Consider the following 20580-nt stretch of genomic DNA (forward strand, 5'->3'; position numbering starts at 1 on the left):
AGTGCCGTCAGAATGTATAATATATATTTAAAATGTTGAAACTTTGGATTTTTGTATTGAAATCTTATTGTTTTTAAAGCATTAAAATCTTTTTTTTATTTAAATAATTGAATTGAAAGAAAGGTTGAATCGTTTTTTATTGAATAAATGAACAATTTGTATATTTAAAGGCCTAAAAAAAACGTTTTACTACTTAAATATTAATATTAATACTTAAAACAATAAGTTAATTTTGTTGAACACATTTTGAAACATAAATGTGTTCAACAAAATTAACTTATTTTGAAAAAAAATCAATTATAAAATGTAATTATTTAAAAACACCAATTCAAGCTTTCAATATACAAACAATTAAATGTAGTGATCAAAAAATGTACTCCATGCTTTAAAAGCAACAACAATATTTCAATAAATAATGTTTAAGTTTCAACATGCAGATTGCACAGCTACACTTCCACGGAGTTCAGCTCTCCGACAAGGATCTTCACTCACCTTCAAAGGTTTGGCCACTTGTAGATCTACAGATTTCTGCTTCATCCTCTCTTCCTGCTTGATCGCCCACCTCTCAAACTCCTCGTTGTGGCTGAGCAGATGCGCGGCCAGGACGGACAGCGTCAAAAACTTCAGTTGACAATGAAAACACTGATACAACTCAGAGTCCTCGTTCCCCGGAACCGGCGACACCTCAAAGTCTCTCTTCAAGTCGTCGCTGTGGTAGTCATTGTAGTGCATAGAGAGCAGCTCGCCTGTGCTGAATGACAGCCGGAAGCATTTGAGACACTTAAAGGGGAGCTGGTCGTCGTCCTCGTCCTGCTCCGGCTCGTAAGAGACCTCCATCATGTGGTTCTCCTCCGATTCCTCAATTTTATCATCTTCTTTGGCATATATAATGGTGAAGTAGCGACCTAGCTTGCTACCTGGTTGTTTCTTGGGGAACACCCCCGGGTGACGTTTGATGTAGTGGGATACAATGCTCTTCCTGCTCAAGGCCTGGAAGGCACAGAGGGAACATTTTTTCGTCTCCACAGCCAAACGTATTTCCTCTGTCATCTCTGAATTATCGGTCGCTGGTGGGGGCGTTGCGATTATATTGTTTGGTTTCTCTTCTGTGGTCTTGGAAGCAGCCAGACAGTGAGTGTAATAGGCATCAATATCGTGACGCTTCTGGTAGTGGGCTGCAAGGCCTTTGCGTATTGGGTTTGTGTACGAACAGAGAGCACATTTGAAGACGTTGTTTTTACCCTCTGGCTGAGCGCGGACATTGTTGTGCTTGATTCTGTAGTGGCGGGCGATGCCTTTCCTTGTGGAGCAGAAGTACTTGCAGAGCTGACACCTGAATATTGCATGTTTCTCTGTCTTATTGATGGGTAACTGGGAGATGGCAAAGTCCAACTGACTGACCTCCTGGACTTTGGCTGTGCTTGATAAATTACTGGCACTGCATTCAGCTATTGGCTCAGTTTCCTGATTATAAGAGACAGTTGTAAAAGAGTGGGAAAACATCTCCGTGGCTGACTGATTGTGATATTTCTCGTAATGGATTTTGAGTTTCTCCAGTGTCCCGTGTGTGTAGGGGCACATTTTGCACCGGTACGCACCATAGCCCTGCCGTTGTGTTTTGCTTTTATCTTCCGCCTCATTGCCATCAGAGATTTGCTCGATGTCATTAGCAAAATCTTCTGCGGTGACCTTTACCAGGGGGTGTCTTTTTTGGTAGTGAGTTAAGACCCCATGAATGCGGGAGTTCACATACGGACAGTGGCGACATTTGTACACGGAACTTGGATTTATGTCTGCCTCCTGTGCAAAATCGGCAGCCTTGACTTTCATGCCTGGATGCTTTTTTCCATAGTGGGTAAGAAGTCCGTGAAGACTGTTGTACTCCGACAAACAAACAGTGCACTGGTAAGCATTTTGTGAGATGGAAAGACGGGGGTGGGATGCAGTGGGGTTGCCTTCTTGAGCCATGGTGGCGATGATCAGAGGGCCGTCATCTTCGACCATCTCGCAGTTATAAGATGCGTGTTCTTTGGCAACCTGCAGTTGGGCCTTCTCTGCCGAGCCCTGGCCCTTGATGATACTCAAGAGCACAGATTCATCTTCTTTAATGACCCAAGGGTGGACTGCCTGGTAGTGGCTGGTGATGTCCCATATAGAACAGGCCTCAAAGGCACAGTCTTTGCATTTGTAGTGTCTAGTCTCCCCATTGCCTCCCTGGTGATTAGTTTCTGGTCCAGCCCACAACTTGCTGGCCATGTATGCATAATCGACATTATGCTCGGGATGGCGTCTTTGGTAGTGCAACAGCAGGCCTTGGGGATCAGCGTGGGAGTAAATGCACCACTCGCAGTGGTAGCCTGCTTCTAAAATACCGTCTTGGTAAGCCCAGTGTAAAATGTTCATTGCAGTCGCCTTCACAGTCGGGTGCTCCTTCTTCAGGTGTTTCTTTAGAGCGTAGACATACGGTGAGGTGTAGGTACAGTGTCTGCACTTGAGGGAACGAAGAGGTGCTGCGTTTTCAGTGTCCTGGGGAGCTGGGGTCGTAGCTGTGGCGACGCCACCCGACTGGACCATTTGTGCACGTTCACGTTGACTTCGGACGACAGCCGTGTGACGACGGACCAGGTCAGCGTTGGATTTGGTCTCTCGGTGTTTCTTCTGGTAATGAATGAGAACCCCTTTGACAGTTCGGTTTCCATAATCACAGTGCTGGCAGAAGAATAGCTCGTCTTCGCCACCTGCAGGTTTCGGGCTCAGGTTCCCGTCGTGACCGTTGTTTTGGAATTGAGACATAAATTGTTTTGGGGCAGCAATTTGCAAATCATCCATTAATTTCATCAAACCTGGCGTGGGAGCACCATGCTTGATGTATTTAGCCGTCACCTTCACTTCAGGGTGCCTCTTCTGATAGTGGACCAACACTCCCACAACAGACTTGTTGCTATACACACAGTGTTTACAGTAGTACATTTCTTCATCAGATGCATAAACAGCAGCATTTGATTTAGGGGTTGATGACATGTTGAGGTTAAATGAAGCACTCCCGACAGATGAGGTCTGATCGACTGAAATTACCTTCATTGCTTTCTGGATACGGAAATAAGACGCCTTCTGTTCGGGGTGCTTCTTTTGGTAGTGGACAAGAACTGAGTGCATGTTTGGGCTGGTGAACGAACAAATGTCACAGTCATAAACAACAACATTTCCACCGATGGCGTCTTTGAAAGGGTCTGGTTCTGCGTCAGCCTCGGGACTCTTGGCAACGGATTTGCTAACAGGGCTTGATGTTGACCTTGGCGTGGATGCGTTCAAACTTTTGGGACCAGAGTTTAAAATTTCTCTGAGCGTTTGGGATTCACTGGGTTTCTGGGACTGCTCTACCACGTAACTGGAGAAGATCATGGCATTGTTGATTTTGACGGTCGGGTGCATTCTTTGGTAGTGCGGCATCAGGCTTCTGACGTTGGGACTTTTATACGAACAGAAACGGCACATGTACACCAAGTTGGGCTGGTTGAAGTTAAGGACGTTGCTGGATTCTGGGTGATGGTCCATGTAGTGTTGGTGAAGGTCGTTGTAAGTGGTGTACTCGATGTAGCACTCCAGGCAGCGAAACACAGCGCTCTGGTCCTCAGGGTCCAGGATGTATTTGAAACTGAACTTGATGTAAGGGTGCATCCGCTGATAGTGTGTGCTGACGCTACGGGCCGACTTGTTGTGGTAGTCGCAGTGTTTGCAGTAGAACCTGGTCATTCCACTGTCCTCTGAAAAGTCACTGTGTTCTGGAATTGCATCTCGACTGTCGTTCAGATCAGCCGAAATGTTTTCACTGTCATCTGAGAGGGTGAGTGTGATGGGGAGGCTTCGGGGTTTGGATTTGGGGTTGCTTTTCCTTTTCCCAATTCTTCCTATATCGTGAATGGACTCGTCGGAGAGCAGCTGCTGTGCGTAAGCGAAAACTGAATTTTGTTCGTCATCATCATCTTCTCTGTCGATGCTCATGCCCTGTTCTCCGTCTTCATCGTCGATTTCGTCCAGATTTATGATCAAGTCCTGTTGGCTTTGACTGATCTTGCTCTGAAGGTTGCTGGCTATTTCATCGATTCTAGTCCTCTTCTTGATGGAGGACAAGTCCAGAGGCAAGTCATTAATGGACTTCCTGGCTCTTTTCCCTGTCGTGATGGACTTTTTCGATGCAAGTCCTAAAATGGAGGTCTGAGTTTTTTGCACATAAATAGGAGACACCTCGGTGTCTGCGTCCAGCTGCTCGTTCAGCTGTTGCTCGTAGACAGTGGGATCTAGGTCGTCACAGTAGGAGTGCTTGTGTTGCTGGTGCACCCTCAGACCTTTCAGCGTGGTCGTGGAGAAGCTGCAGAGCGTGCAGCGAAGAGGGTTTAGCGGGTCGCTTGATATGCTGGTCTTTCGTCCGTTGACTTTGGAACTTCCGTTAACGGTTTCAGAGTTATTGTCGGCGTGAGGATCCGGGCTGTCACTGGTTAGGTCCATCGTCTCGAGATCTACAGGGTTGTGGGTTTGCTTGTGTGCGGTAAGTTTCGAAGTGCTGGTGCAAATAAAAGGGCATTCATCACATTTATAAACTGTCGCTTTGCCGGAGAGATGAATGTTCTCGATGTGACGCGAGATGCTGCGCCGGTGCATGGTGAGGAAGGAACAGAACGGACACTGAAACCGGTTCATGAACCGCCTGAACGGTACGCCTTTAGTCTCCAGTAATTTATTATCGTCATCTGATAAAAGTGCCTTTGCATCTGCAGACAGTGTTCCAGTGTAGCTGGGATCGTCGATGTCACCGAGATCCTCTTCATCGTTCTCCTCCAAACTGCTATTCGAGTCTTCCTCGTTAAGTAAGTGGGTGTCGAGGGCCACGCCGGAGGTTTCGGACGTGGCGAACCTCTTCGATAAAATCGAGGATCCAGTGCTGTTGGGTGTGACTCCTCTGAGAAGGCCAAACTGAAAGGGAGGGATTCCTACATTTGTTTTCTCAGATGCTGCTTTTTCTGTCGACTCATCGCTGCCGTCAGTCAAGCTGGACTTTGATCTGGGCGGGCTCGAGGGAGACTCCGGAGTGGGCGGGCTCGCAGCCGCCTCCCCTTCCTTGTCCTCCGCACAGGAAACTATCTTGACCTTGTCGCCGTGCTCCTGCACCACGTGATCCGTCCAGCTGTCCTTCTGGTCCGTCTGATAGTCGCACCATTCGCACGCGAACGTCCCCTTCATTAGTCCAGCTGCCGACTCAGACTCCTTGCCGACATCAGCATATTCCGTCTTGCCCCCTTCACCTTCCGCGGGGACTTTGCTGTGATACATAGCTTCATGCTTCACGACCCTCGCCCTCCGCGGAGACTTGTACGCACAATACTGACAGGAGAACACTTTTGAACGGTTGTTCTGCAGGACAGCGCTGCGGCTGGTTTGCTTCTCTGCTGGTGTGGAGTCGAGCGCCGCCGCCACCTCCTCCTCGCTCACGTCGTGAACCTTTTTCACGTGGTTCCTCAACAACGACTTGGATCGGAAGTAGCGGATGCAGAACTTGCATTGGAAAAAATGCAGCTGGGGTTCTGACGTTTTCTTCTGGGGAGGCCGGTCGGAACCTTCAGCAGGTTGAGGACCTAAAGAGACGCGAGAGAACGGCATGAGTGGTCTGATGATGTCGAGAAATCAACCCTGAAATGTATCAGTTACATTATGACTTTTTGTTGATCTGATGCCTTCACCTGAACCAGCTTCTGATGAATGTACACAACAGTCCTACCTCCCATCCTGGTGTCTCTCTTATCTGGGTTCTAAGTCCACAACCCACTCACATCCAAACAACTTCAGTCAAGCATTTGGATTTCCCTCGAATCTTTCAAGTGACTGATTATTGTACTGTACTGTACTTACTGTCTGTTGACACGTTTTTGTACTTATCACTAAAAACTATAATAAAGTTAATTGTACTATCTTGGTCATCTTGGTCATCTGTGGCTGGCTAGGGTTAGGGTTGGTAGGGTTGTTAGAAAATATCGATATGGCAATATATAAAGATATTATTTTCTAACATTTTGTATGGATGTTACACAGCAATGTAGCATTTACTTTTGGGGGTTGGGGGTTCAAATTATATTTCAACGGTTCTTATGGTTATTTTATAGGTAAATTGTGTTTAAAATCAAAATAATTCCATTTTTTTGGTTTTACATTTTTTGGTCCAACTAAAATTCTGGTCACAAGATAGCCGAGATCATTGCGTATTTCATAGCTAAATGACCATTGAAATCCCATGAGATCCTGGCGATGACTGAGGACAAGAGGATACAGTCGACTGCAAGCAGATTTTAAAGCTGAATTTTGGACATATTTTAGGTTCAAAACAAATGAAAGCAGTTACAACTTCGTCAAGAGTCGTGTAGTCTGTAAATTCTGCAACACCAGAGTCAAGTACTCGACAATACTACAAATATATTATATATATCCTGGCAATGATTGAGGACGAGACGATACAATAAACTCCAGCAGCTTTTAAAGCTGATGTTTGGACATATTTTAGTTTGAAAAGAAATGAAGGCAGTTACGACTTCGTCAAGAGTCATGTGGTCTGTAAATACTACAACACCAGAGTCAGGTACTCGACAATACTACACATATATACTTGTTATTACAGTATCACAATATATTGTATTTTTGCCCCTGTATTGTAATATGTATTGTATCGCCAGGTTCTTTCCAATACACACCACTAATTTGATAAAAATTACAATTCTTAAATAACATAAACAGAAATCAAAATGTGTCTTTGGGAAACACTTTTTTTTATACTCCTGCAACAAGACAAAGATGGCGTCTGTGACTTAAAATTCTGATTGGATTTTGAAGTATTTTGGTTTATTCTATGAATGTTTAATTTCTACCAGTACAACCATCCTCTTCACTTCCTAAATCCACGTCAATGTTTGGCGATACTTTGGCAAACATTGTTGTCACTACAGGTCACGTTGACCTGTGTTGTGTTTTAAGAGTCTCAAAGTTCAGCTTCAGATCATTGACCAAGATCATCATAAAAGCCAGGAATGGAAAGACACGTAGTTCTGAGTCACTCATGTTTTTTTCTACACAGGAAATACTTTTTAAATGTTGAACCAGGACTGATCTGACATATGAAAGTTCAACTAAAGATCACGGGTTCAAGGTGTTTTAACTAGATCTACTCCAGCTGTGTATTTGCTGCTACAACGAGACACTATCAGCAGATCTGAGCCTCCGGTCGAGGTGCTCCATGCAAACTCTTTCGTCCACACAGAAAAAACAAAAACATTTGTGCTGGAACCATCTTGGAGACACCAATGACGTGTCGCAGGACTTTGGAGGATCTGTTGCTCACATCTGGGCTCCAGATAACTAGCAGCACTAGGTCTGGAGGAGCCATGGACACACACACTATGATGGTCATAATGTACAAGGTGGTGTCAAATAATACACAATATTTTGTGTTTATTGTGTAGCTTCTTGTCTTTGTTACACTGACAAGTCTTGAACAGGTTTAATATTCTCTCTTTGACTCTTCTTTGTAACTGTTGCAGTTCAATATGGGACTGTTTTTCTTCATGACAGGCTATGAATATTAGGGAGGAGAAATTATATGGCAGGACATTTTTACTTGTGTAATTGGAAGAATTACTGCAGATTGCTGTTTTGCAAACCATTATGAGGTTGTTGTTACATTTAGTCTTTTACCAGATCATGCCTGTTGGGTAACAAAACTAGTCTTTCCAGAACTTTCTGCTCATCCCATCAGAGGTTTGAAACCACGAGTCGTCCGCCTCAACTTCATCTCCATCCTCCTTTAAAAAACATTCTCTTCATGACTTCATGAACATACAGAAGTAGAATCATTTAATTATATAATTGAATTCCATATTTTGTATATTGAAAGGTTGAGTTTTTCTTTAAACAGTTAAGAATACATTAAAAAATAACCTAATCTTTCCATAGTAATTTAAAAAAAAAGTACACATGGAGTCTGATATTCTAAGTCAATTAAATAAAAAATAAATGTTCTAAATTCAAAAATATTTCATTCGTAGCCTTTTAAATTCAACATAAAAACTTTACTTTTGTATTGAATTAAAAATTATTGAATTTAATTGTAGTTAGAATATCAACCTCTATATAATTTATTTGTTTAAATAATTCCCTTTATTGTAAGGATTTAATTATTTTTTGGAGTAATTTAATTAAATAATTTGACTTTTATATTGAATTTACAAAATGTATTTTTCAATTATTAAAATTAGAATATAAGAATTTATTATATATTATGTAAATGTATATATACCATTTATTTAGAGAACATTTATTATTCAATTTATAATAAAAAGCTTATACACATTTTTGAATTGATATATTAAATCAAATATTTTAAACTTTTAAAATAGAATGATTGAAAATAATATATAATATATAACAATATATTGTGATATATATATTTGTAGTACCGTTGAGTACCTGCCTCTGCTTTAAAAGCCTTAAAAGGTGCTGGAGTTGACTGCATCCTCTCGTCCACAGTCATCGCTGGGATATATATATAAATATATATATATATATATATATATATATATATAATATTTTTGTAGTACTGTCAAGTACTTGACTCTGGTGTTGAATTCGATAATGTGAAAAAGATGAAATGCTTAAAAACAACAACATTTCAAAAAAATAATGAAGTGTGTCACATAGAATGTTAAATTCAAGCATTTAATATTCTGATGGCACTGAAATACTGCCATAGAACTGTAGGAAAATCAAAGATGCATCAGATTGAATCAATCAAAAACCTCATTTGCCTTTTTTTGTCTTTTCTTTTCTTTCTAAATGTCTCCCAACATTCTCCGTCCGACACATTCTCCTCCACACATGTCCAGAAACATCTGGTGTCTCCACAGAAGCTGCTGATTCGATACATTCATTTCTGATCTTGTCCTTTCGAGTCACTCCCAATGACAACCTCTCCATCTCTGACACCTCCAGTCTCTCCATCATCCATCATGGCAGCGCTCACTGCTGCCCTTTAAAGATTCTTTCACTATTGATTTATACAACATCTTATCCACGCCTGGTATAACGCTGTTAGAAAAATACATCATTTATGTTTATTAGGCTTGTGTTATTTGTTTAAATATTTTAAGGATTAAATATGGTTTTATATATAGTGTACGTTTATTTAATTTGTATTTTTATCAATGTTTTTCTCCTGTTGTTTCCTCAGCTGACACTTAATGAAACAAAAATAAAAACACTGAAAATGCCAGGACTGTAGATGAGTTAAAGACACACACTGTCATCAACACACACACACACACAAAATGAAATTTTTCCTCATAAACATGACTAACGTACTCATTCCAGCTTTAGCAGGAGCCACGTCTGCGTCCGCCCTGTGCTCATCTTCCTCGTCATCCTCATCGTCATCCTTCAGTGATTCCGACTCATCGGCGTCTGCGGGCTGCAGGAAAACCGTGTGCACTTCCTGGATGTGGCTCTTCAGGTCGTCATATGACTCGGCACGGAAGTCACAGCCGTCACACTGCAGTACCTCCATCGCTCGACGGGGGGCGCTGTCCCTGGAAAATCAGGGAAACCTGAGAAAAGGGAAATGACAGATTTAGAAATGGAATTATTGTGATATTGACGTGTGAGAGTATATCAGTGTCATCAGAATATTTAATGATTTCAACGTTTTGAAATATTTGTTTGTATTTTTAATTATTCGATTCAATAATTCGTATATTGAAAGGTTGAAATTGCTTTTTTCTAATAATTGAATTTTAAAAATGGAATATTTTCTTATTATATTTACACATAGAGTTTGATATTTTATTTCCCAAAAAAAGTGTAAAATTAAATGTTCTAAAATCCATATTTTTTATTCGTATCCTCTTAAATTAAATATATAAGTGTTGGTACAATAAAAGTATTTAAAAATAAAATTAAAAAAAGATTTTAAATAGATTTTTAACATTTAAAATGCTTTTATTTTTAAATCAAATAATTTGTATATTGGAAGGATGACTTTTTTGTGTTTTTGTTTTTTTTAATTATTTTTTATATAATATGTTTAAATATTTTCTAAACGGTATTTTTGCACATAGATTATAAAAATCTGAATTTCAATAATTAAAAAAATAATGAATACATTAAAAATTTATATTCATAGCCTTTATACGTGCAATAAAAAGTATCGGTAAAGTAGAACAATTATTTAATAGAATTATTCAAAGAAATAATTTAATGCTTAAAACAACAAAAACGTTTCAATAAAAAATACAGACTTACATTTGAAATATTGAAATTTTAATGTTTTGTTTATTTTTACAAAGTTTAAATTAGTTTAGTTTTTTTATATGTATTTAAATTTCATATTTTATAAATCATTTATAATTACACACATATATTGCGAAACTAATTCCAATAAATAAATAAAACAACTTTTATTAAAAAATATATATATATGTGCAGCTTTTTTTATTCAATATCACATGTTTGTATAATAAATACATTATTGAATTATTCAAAGAAATAATTCAATGCAAACATTTCAATAAAAGAGTTTTAACATTTAAAATGTTAAATTCCAGGATTGAATATTCAGATTTTATTGATAAACTCCCATAAATAATGAATCTCTGGTAACAGTTGTTTTTGTTGTACTGATGTTACATTGAAAAACAAGTCAAGAGCTGCTTCTTAGGAATAAATAAATATCAGAAGAATAAAACAAACATCCCAGAATGCTGCTGGAGACTCGACCACACGCTATAAGAAGGTCCCACTTCTGGAGGCCGATCGCAAGAACAATGCAGCGACCAGGGATTACGGGTCTGACGTTACCTCTGGATCAGCAACAGCTGGAGAGTAGCTCCAGTATTTAGGCTAGTCCTCAGATTCTATCAGCAGCTCCCAGATAAGATTGGACGGGGAGACGGGCGGCTTTGTGTCTCCGGACTCTGGAGCTGATGATGAGGTTGCTTGTTGTTTCACGGCTCTTTCATCAGAACCTTTTAATCACCTTTCATTTCGTCTCAGCCTGCTCTCGCTGCAGAGCCTGGAGAAGGTGAAGGAAGGTCACGACGCTCACTTGACATGAAAGTCAAAAATGTCCTGAAGGTTTGATTGTGTTTTTTTTTGGGGGGGGGGTCGTTTGAGAAGATCTTCACCATCTCGTCCAACTATTGAAGTAAATTATTTCCAATAAGAATGTTTCAAATAGTAGCAACATTTGCCAAATTTTAAACTAATAAATATATGAACATCATTACTATTATTAAATTCAGTATTTCTTAAAACGCCCCCTAGAGGTCTGTGAACAAATCAGGTGTATTTGGTTTGTCTCGTGGCGCGAGACAATATTGATACCGTTATAAATATTGCATATTCTTTATTCAAAATACTTTATCGATTGTATCAATTAAAAATAATATTTTGACATTTTTCTAATTCAAATCATATTTTATTTTGAACATATTTATTTTATACATACACGTTTTATTGAATTCTTTTTAATAATTTAATATAAAATTGAATAAAGTTAATTCTTGAAAATCAAAATATTTGTTTCACAATACTGTATCGATACTATGTGCATATTTATACAAATATTTTATTTGTACAATCGATTTCATTTTTTAGTTGGTTAGTTGAGTTCTTGATAGTTAAACATTCAATCAAATGTATATAAAAAAAAAAATTTTTTTAATTAAGCTTATTTACAATTGAAACATAAATATTCATTGTACTTGTTCATTTTGTGTTGCAATTAAACTTCCGGACGCTAGATGGCAGCAGTTATTACGTACTCCGCAGCTAAATGAACAATGAAATCATAAAAGATCCCGGAGATGACTGAGGATGAGAGGATACAGTGACTCCAGCTGCTGTCGTTTGGACACATTTTGATTTCAAAACAAATGAAAGCAGTTACGACTTCGTCAAGAGTCATGTGATCTATAAATTCTGGCGATGACTGAGGACGAGAGGATACAGTGACTCCAGCAGTTTTTAAAGCTGATGTTTGGACATATATTGGTTTGAAAACAAATTAAAGCAGTTACGACTCCGTCAAGAGTCACGTGGTCTGTATTACCAGAGTCAAGTACTCGGACAATACTACAAATATATCCTTGTTACTTCAGTATCCCAGTCGTATTATTGTCCTTGTATCGTGATATGTATCGCATCGACAGATTCCTGAGCGTTCACTCTCTTAGTTATCGCAGCTTAACTATTTCATTTGCACTTTATTCGGTCAAATAAACAAGAAACGTTAAAATTCGACCAGAACAACAACAGGTGCAACGATCGTGAATAAAGTGACTTAAATGAACGTAATACACGGAGTTAAAACCAAGAGCATTCCGGTACGTTCCGGCCAGAGGGGGGGGGCGGTTAGGAATCCTGACCCGCTTCCTTCAGTGGAGAAGCAGAAACCCCATGTGAGCCGGACAAGCTGCCAGCGTGTCCCTGAGCAACCAAGGATCCATTGTTGAACCAGGTCAGATTACAGCCCCACCCTGCCCCCCTCTGGTCAGCAGGACCAAGTTGCCAGGTTCCTTGACATGGATATGAAGGAGAAGAAGGTCCACTGCAGTGGTGGTGGGGGGGGGCGGGGTGGGAGCTGCTCCATGTTCACCATCTGCTCAAGTCTTGGCCGCCTCTCTGCAGACTTGCCCACTAAATGGCTGAGATTGTGTAACTGCTTTCATCTCGTCAGCTGCGTCTGAGCTGCTCAGATCCTCCTCCTGAGCCCCGGCTTCAAGGGCAGCCATTTTAGGAGCCGACGATCTGCAACTTAGGTGTTCAGCCAGTGCACAACATGGACCCGCAAAGATCTGATCCTCTTGCTTTCAAAAAAGGCAGGCAGGCCACTGGAGACCCGCTGACAGGAGATCTATCCGCCAGATGTACCCCGGGTCCTCTGCCCACACTCTGAGAAACAACATCTCCTCGTGTCACTCGTCTTTTCAGAGAACCTGCTTCCATCGGAGAGAGACGTGAGAATGCAGCGAAGTCTTTTTCTTTTTTTTTGTCAGGCAACATCTGAAGACGTTTCACGAGGAGGTCTAAATATGTGAGGCATGTCAGAACTTCATCTCGGCGAGGAGGTGACAGAGAGGTGGGAGGTTTGGGGGGGGGGGGCGCCACCTGGAAGACCTTCCGTGGAAAAAGCACGAGACAAAGCCATCTGACCGGGCTCCCCGGATTCCAAAGTCTACAGACGTTTTGTTAATCACCAACCGGTCTCTCTGCATCGGCGGTCTCTGCCAGCGGTCACACCCTCTACTCAAACTGCCGTCAGCAGCTGCTCCGTCTCAAAGAGACGCTTCGGCTCGACTGGGAGCGATCGGGAGCTTTTTTGTCCTCGACTGCTGAGGCTTTGGAGGTTTAAAAAAAAAAGAAAAAAAAAAAGGTGGAGAAACAAGGGGTCTGGCCTCTCGACCCGACCACCGGAGAATGGGGAGGTGACGGCAGCAGACGTGCACCGTTGACGGCCAGAAGATAGATGTTTGGTTTAGGGATTAAAACAAACATGTTGACCCCCTTTTTGGCTTATTTACTGAGCTGAAGAACTAAGCTGGAGACGGCAGAGTAAATGTCATTGTTTCCATGAGAGAGCAGGAGGAACACGAGGCCTTTAGTTTAGGTTACTGTGCCTGAGGAACCTCAGGGAAGGTGACGGATGAGAAGACTTGGAATACTAACTATTCTGAGGCGCATCCTGGACGGAGTGTATTGGAAAAAGAATCCGACGATACGATGCATATCACGATACAATATATAGTGATACTGTAGTAACAAGGATATATTGGTAGTATTGTCCAGTACTTGACTCTGCTTTAAAAGACCTAAAAGCTGCTGGAGTCACTGTATCCTCTAGTCCACAGTCATCGCCGGGATATATACTGTATATTTGTAGTATTGTCTAGTACTTGACTCTGGTGTTGCAGAATCTACAGATCACATGACTCTTGACGAAGTCGTAACTGCTTTCATTTGTTTTCAAATCAAAATATCTCCTAACATTTGCTTTAAAAACCGCTGGAGTCACTGTATCCTCTCGTCCTCAGTCATCGCTGGAATATACTGTATATATATTTGTAGTATTGTCGAGTACTTGACTCTGGTTCTGCAGAATTTACAGACCACATGATTCTTGATGAGGTCTCAACTTCATTTGTTATGAAACCAAAATGTCTCCAAACATCAGCTTTAAAAGCTGCTAGAGTCACTGTATCCTCTCGTCCACAGTCATTGCCAGGATATATATAATTGTAGTACTGTCGAGTACTTGACTCTGGTGTTGTAGAATTTACAGACCACATGACTCTTGACGAAGTCGTAACTGCTTTCATTTGTTGTCAAACCAAAATATCTCCAAACATCAGCTTTAAAAGATGCTGGAGTTACTGTATCCTCTCATCCTCAGTTATCGACAGGATCTCGCAGGATTTCATTGTTCCCTGAGCTGCAGATAATATAATAAGTGCTGTCACCTAGTGGTCGATAAGTTAATTGCAACAAAAATATGAACAAAAGCTGTGTATACTTGCACATAAATGATAATAAATAATAAATAATAATAATAATACAATTATTATACTTTAAACAAAGTTTATTGTAACATAAACCAATAATAAAAACATTACAATAATAAAAAACTGAGGACATAATGACTGGCCGGAAGATTAAATAATATTTAAATATTTGCATGTTAATTGTAAATACAAATTAAAGAAAAAGTAAGTATATATATTAATACAGACTTAATTAAAAAGTGTAATTAAATTATTGAAGAAAAAACAACAACTTATGTTTATATACAGTTGAGTATCGATACAATATATAATTCTATCAATATCTCCTCACACCACTACTCAAAATAAGGCAGGATTCTTGAAAATTAGAACCAAAGTTTTCCCGTTGGTCTCACGTAGACTTGTGTAGTTTCCTCTTGAAGAAGTATTAATACATCGTCTGATGCTTAATAACTTGCTACAGGGCTGGGAAACAAACACAGAGGTCCATGTTGTGCAGCGACGTGTGATCCAAACACCCAAACCGAGGTGGTGAGGTTGAGATCAGGACTCAGTGGGAGACGCCATCTGTCGCAGCTCCTTCTCCTCCTTCTCCTTCTTCTTCTTCTTCTTCTCGGAGATGAAGACGGCTCTTCACGACTCGTGATCACGGTTGTTGTCATGCGGCGGCAGGAGAAGGAGCCTCTCAGCCAATCGGCAACCGCCGTCAAGTACCGTGCCTGATGGACGGGAGGAAAATCTTCTTCCCGGAATCGAGATGGTCACTGATTCAGACCAAAAAATCCAAGACTTCCGTTCGCAGAAATCCGTCCCCTCGGCGCCTGAAGGCACCTCCCCCTCCTCCCGCCGTGATGCGCCTGCAGACGCTCGTGTTCGGAGTCGCCGTCTGTTCAAGATTTTTGACTCATCGCTGCACCAGATATGGATGGACGGTCCACTCCTGGCTGCTCCAGGAGGTCCGTCGACGAAGATGCTGGTTTCGCCTCCGAGTTTAGTTTCAGATGGTCTTACATCGGAACATCTAGAAGCTTCAGTTGTAGTTTGGAGCAAAGGTCCAACACAGATGTTTCCACAACTGTAACTTATGTTGGATTAGGTCATAAAATAACTATAAATATGATCTTATCTGATGGGTTCCCTTCATGTTCTCCACTTAAACCTCCTCCAATAGTCCTTCACCGACCAACCATCTATCTTGATCACTAGCATCTCTAGAATACATTCAGAAAAATCCTTAAGTTAACAAGAAATCTATGAAATCGGACAAACTTTAGTACAAAAACGGGCCTTAGTATACGAGCTTTCTTGAAATTATGACATTATTTTCATTGAAATGTTGTTTTGTTTTATTAAATAATAATTGAAATAAATAATTTCTATATTGAACAATAAAATTCGTTTTTATTGAATGATTAAATTAATTGATTTTGTCTTTTTTTTAAATGTTTTTTACAGATAGAGTTTGATATTTTAATTCAAATTATTCCATAAACAAGCTACTTGATCGAATCTTCTGTTAATAACTGTGGAGCCATTTTTATACTGAATTTAAAAGGCTAAAAATAAAATACATTTTATGAATTGTATTTTTTAATTTTTGGAATTAGACTGTGAAACACGATGTATTTATGTTGAAAATATTCGACTTTTTATTATTCAATAATTGAAAAAAATAAATGTTCATATTGAATTTAAACGGCTACAAATACAAAAAATACAGATCTTAAATTATTTTATTTGTTTTCATTTTTGGAATGAGATTAACAAACTGTGTACAAAAATGTATGAAGAAAATATTAGACTTTTTTATTCAATAATAAAAAACAAAACATTTTGATATTGAATTTAAAAGGCTATAAATAAAAAATAAAAAAACAGAACTTACAATAGCATTTTTTCATGTTTGGAATGAGACAAACTCCATGTGTAAAGAAATGTATTAATCTTCAAAATAAGTTATTGAATTCAATTGTTAAAAAAAATGCTGCTTAAAAAAAAGGATTTCCTTAAAAAAATACAAATTTTCAAAATTTGAAATTTGATTGTTCTAAAAGTCTATATACTGTATAAGATTTAAAAAGAAAAGCTAAAATTTATTGTACAAGCAGTAAATTCAAAGTGTGTTGCTGCTGAAACATGTGATGACCTTGTGCGAGGACACAGGGTCTCAGGAGGTTAAGCATAGTAAAGTCACAGGGGGGAGGCTTAAGTTGCTGTTGACCCGCATATTGGTAGGGCCGGCCCTTCTTCTCTAGAATCTCGATCTGAAATCCTGCTGCTGACACACACGAGGAGACTCAGGACTGGACAACACATGAGTCAGCAGGAGCGTCACCGCCGTCGTGTTGGAGCTTGTCAACACTCGTGGATCAAGTTTGGTTCGACTGAACAACCTGCTTTTCCTGAACAACTCAAGCCTTGAACCCGTCACCTCGGCTCAGAGGTCACACAACAGCAATGAAACACAACTTCCTATTAAATTATGTTTGTTTTTTTTAATAACGTGAGTCAACAGGACAGAGTTGGTGTAACAGACCCTGCTGGACCACTGTTACTCTCACAAGCACAATAAATTTTAGATATAGTCAAATCATTCTCAAAAAACTGTGGTGTGTGATGCAACTTTGTTCACTTGTATAAGTCACTTCCTGTGGTTCGATGACAAGGAACAGATAAAAATGCACACGGCCGTTCACACACTATTTACTCTCTCAAAAAGCTACCTCGCTTCGACAACATTAAAGTATTATTTAAAGTGAATTAAAAAAAATATGATCCCTCTAAACCATCTCACCTGTTACAGTTACGGTGACCTGAACAGGTCCCATAATGCTTTGCCGCCCAGCCGACCGATCACAGCCATCGATCACTTTTGACAGAGCAATATAGATAAAGAACAGTATTGAAGCGAACAATTACGTTAAAGAGCAGTGTATACAAAAGGGCATCATGGGAGTTCACCGTTTTGATGGCACCATAAGTAAGGCGGGTGTGGTAATTAGTGTCTTCCACTTTGTTCTGTGATAAAGATGAAATCATCTGATGTACAATATATAACCTGTTTGTAACAAACTAGTAATCTCTCTCCAACGTGTCCTTGGTTGACCCCGGGCCCGCCCCCCCCCCCGGTCGCACATGCCTAGCATAGCTGTGCAGGGAGGTCTCCAGAAGTCACCCTGAGGAAGGCCCGGGTCACCTCCACCTGCTTCTATCTGGAGGATCAGCGGTGTAAGTGAGGTTAGCTCTGAAGAAGAAGGAGGTGCATCAGTCTTAAGGACACGATCCAGGTGTGGAGTTGAGAGAGCAGTGGACTTTGAAGCTTTTACAAGTGAAGCAATAGTTAGTCATGTTGTTCACACACTGGGTTTCCTTTTGGTGCGAACCGAGGAAGTTCACCGAGAACTTCGGTTTCATAGTCGAAGAATAGATGCTGTATTTTCCAGCCTCCTCGCCTGTTGATTATTACAAAAAAAGGTTAAACTCCGTAGTGAGTGGTTTGATATTGAAAAAAGGAAAGTGCACCATGTGCTGTCCAAACCAGGACGAAAACAACTTTTTAATAACAACAAAAAAGAAAAAAATGGCGATAAAATAAATGACTTAATAAGATTTCCAACTCAGATAATAGTTTGAATCTAAATGAACAATTTGGATATTTATTGAACAGTCTATCAGGTGTTACTTTGAAAATCAGTGTTTGTTAAAGACATTTATTGGCATCAATGGCTCATGATATTGATCTTTTTTTATCTTGCTATTGATGAAAATTGTTGTTAGTTAATTGATACCTCAACACAAGATAAACACATTATTATTACACACTTTTATTGTATTTATTTCCATCTCTTTGTGGTGAAGGTATGTTAATAAAAATGTAAATAAATATTGAATTAAACACAAATAAAGACACCATTCTGTTCACACTGAAATACAATCATGTGAAAAAAACAGCATGTCATGTGGTTAATTCATATTTCTTTTTATAGAATCCAACGAATGTAGTTTCCAGAGTGTGTCTCGAGTGTACAATTGCAGTTAATAAAACAATAATAAGGACAAATAAGAAAATAAATCATGTTTTAATTTTATTTTCAAGCGACTTAATGATCATATGGTCACATGTTAACCAAGATTTAGTAAAAAAAAAAAATTAATTCAAGGAGAAAAGGGTAGAAAATGACTAGATTAATTTCAATTAAAGATTCCAGATGTGACTCGGATAATAGTTTAAATCCCAATGAAAGAATCTGAAATATTTGTCCTTCACTCTCACCGTGTCATTTGTTCATGTAAGGAGTGAGTCGTCGTCAAAATGACCTCGTGTCTGGTGTATCGTAGCGAGTGACAACACTGGTTCAAGAGAAGCTGGTTCGACCTGACCGGCCTTCATGTGACGGACCAGTTGAACCGACAACAAACGACAGGTTTGGATCCACCGGAGCTTCTTGTTACGTTCACAAATATAGTATATACAGTAGAAGAAGATCATGCCTGATAAGGATGGACAGGTCACAATATATCAGGAGATCTTAGCCTCTTTTTTTGCCATTTTATTGTACAAAAATAATACATTAATCCCAAATCTACTTTGTATTGTTCTAGCTATACAGATTTCAATTCTTGTTGTGTTGATATAATACTTTATGTACACAAACTAGTTAATCATTATCAGAAATACTTATTTAATTATATTTTGGTTGTAGTTATAGCATACCAAGACAGTTGGTGAAGTAAAAAATCCAAGTATAAGTACCATCTAAAATTACCAAAATATACACTATAAAGAAATACGAAACAACTCTTAAAAGTAGCAAAAATACAGTATGTACATTAGGTTTGTGATGACTTTTTTTCATGTTTTAGTTTTTTCACATTACTGTACAACACAATAAGTATCTATTTATTTTGGGGCTGAAAGTACTTTATTAATATCATAGTTATTTTATGGCTTATTATTCAATCAAGTGTGTGTTGAATAAAATAATCCTATTTATATTTACAATAAACATGCAAATATTCACGCCCTTTGTTCAACCAGTGTCGCGATTAAACTGCCGCTCATTACATTCTACCATCTATGACTGAGGACGAGAGGATACAACAGGCTCCAGGATAACTTGTATCAAAGATAATCCAAAAATTCTACGGTATTTACTTAGGATCCTTGAGAAATAGTTTTGAACCTTGTTATCAAAGTGCTAGGAATCCATTTCTGTGTTTTATTTCATCTCTTGCATTAATTTCAAAAATATGTTGACACTTCGTCAAATCTAGTTCTATTGAAGATCACAGGTTTGTAATTTTTTTTTAGGAATGGTCTTCACTGGACACCAGGACACACAGACACCACTTCTAGATATATTGATATTAAAATCAATAGCTTGTTTTTGACTAGCACTCCATAAACCCGTGCGATGCCATTCAAAAAGCAGCTCCAACGACCAACTTTTGGAAACAAAATTCAAGATCCAGTCCAATACAAATCCGTTCTATTCAATCACACTCGTGTGCCGTTTCAATCACTCGGCGCCAGCAGCCGTGTGATGAATGTTGTGGCAAAAACATTATTGATTCCTCATATCTCGGGCCCACGCCATCGATCCACCAGGTGGAATCGATGTCTCATCTCGGGGGCCCCGGTCGGACTTCTTCCGATAAGCAGGCGTTACACATGGTTTAAAAAGGAGGCTCTGCTGGTCCCGGGACGAGCGAGGTCACCGTCCGGATCAGTGTCAGTCCTCGCACGCCAGCGCTGGAATACTTCGGCCATGAAACAAATGTTTATCTCGGCCTCCAAGGACTACTTAGTGGTGTTTACTGCAGCTATTTGATGTAATTTCTCTAAATTCTACTTTCATAAACACTTAGTTACTGGCGGAGACTCAAGCCCGGACAGCAGTGCAACTGGCAAACGTGAGGAAGCAAAACTCAAATATACTTTGAATCCACAACGGGCTGAAAGTGGAAACATGTTTATGATGTATAAGAAGAA

At 39.5% G+C, this 20580-nt stretch overlaps 1 protein-coding gene across 3 annotated transcripts in view; it reads right to left on the reverse strand.

Moving 5' to 3' along the window:
- znf462 (zinc finger protein 462) overlaps positions 1 to 20580 on the reverse strand; it is a 53700-nt gene that overhangs the window by 18119 nt on the left and 15001 nt on the right. For all 3 annotated transcript variants that reach the window (XM_087790713.1, XM_087790711.1, XM_087790712.1), the window contains exons 2-3: positions 9397 to 9638; positions 493 to 5630 (exon numbers count right to left, since the gene is read on the reverse strand). In XM_087790713.1, the coding sequence (XP_087646839.1) occupies positions 493 to 5630; positions 9397 to 9598 (5340 nt within the window). In that variant the 5' untranslated portion in view covers positions 9599 to 9638. The remainder of the gene's footprint in view (positions 1 to 492; positions 5631 to 9396; positions 9639 to 20580) is intronic.

This window comes from Callionymus lyra, chromosome 5 (assembly GCF_982586985.1).
Source record: "Callionymus lyra chromosome 5, fCalLyr1.hap1.1, whole genome shotgun sequence".
Classification (NCBI taxonomy): Eukaryota; Metazoa; Chordata; class Actinopteri; order Syngnathiformes; family Callionymidae; genus Callionymus; species Callionymus lyra.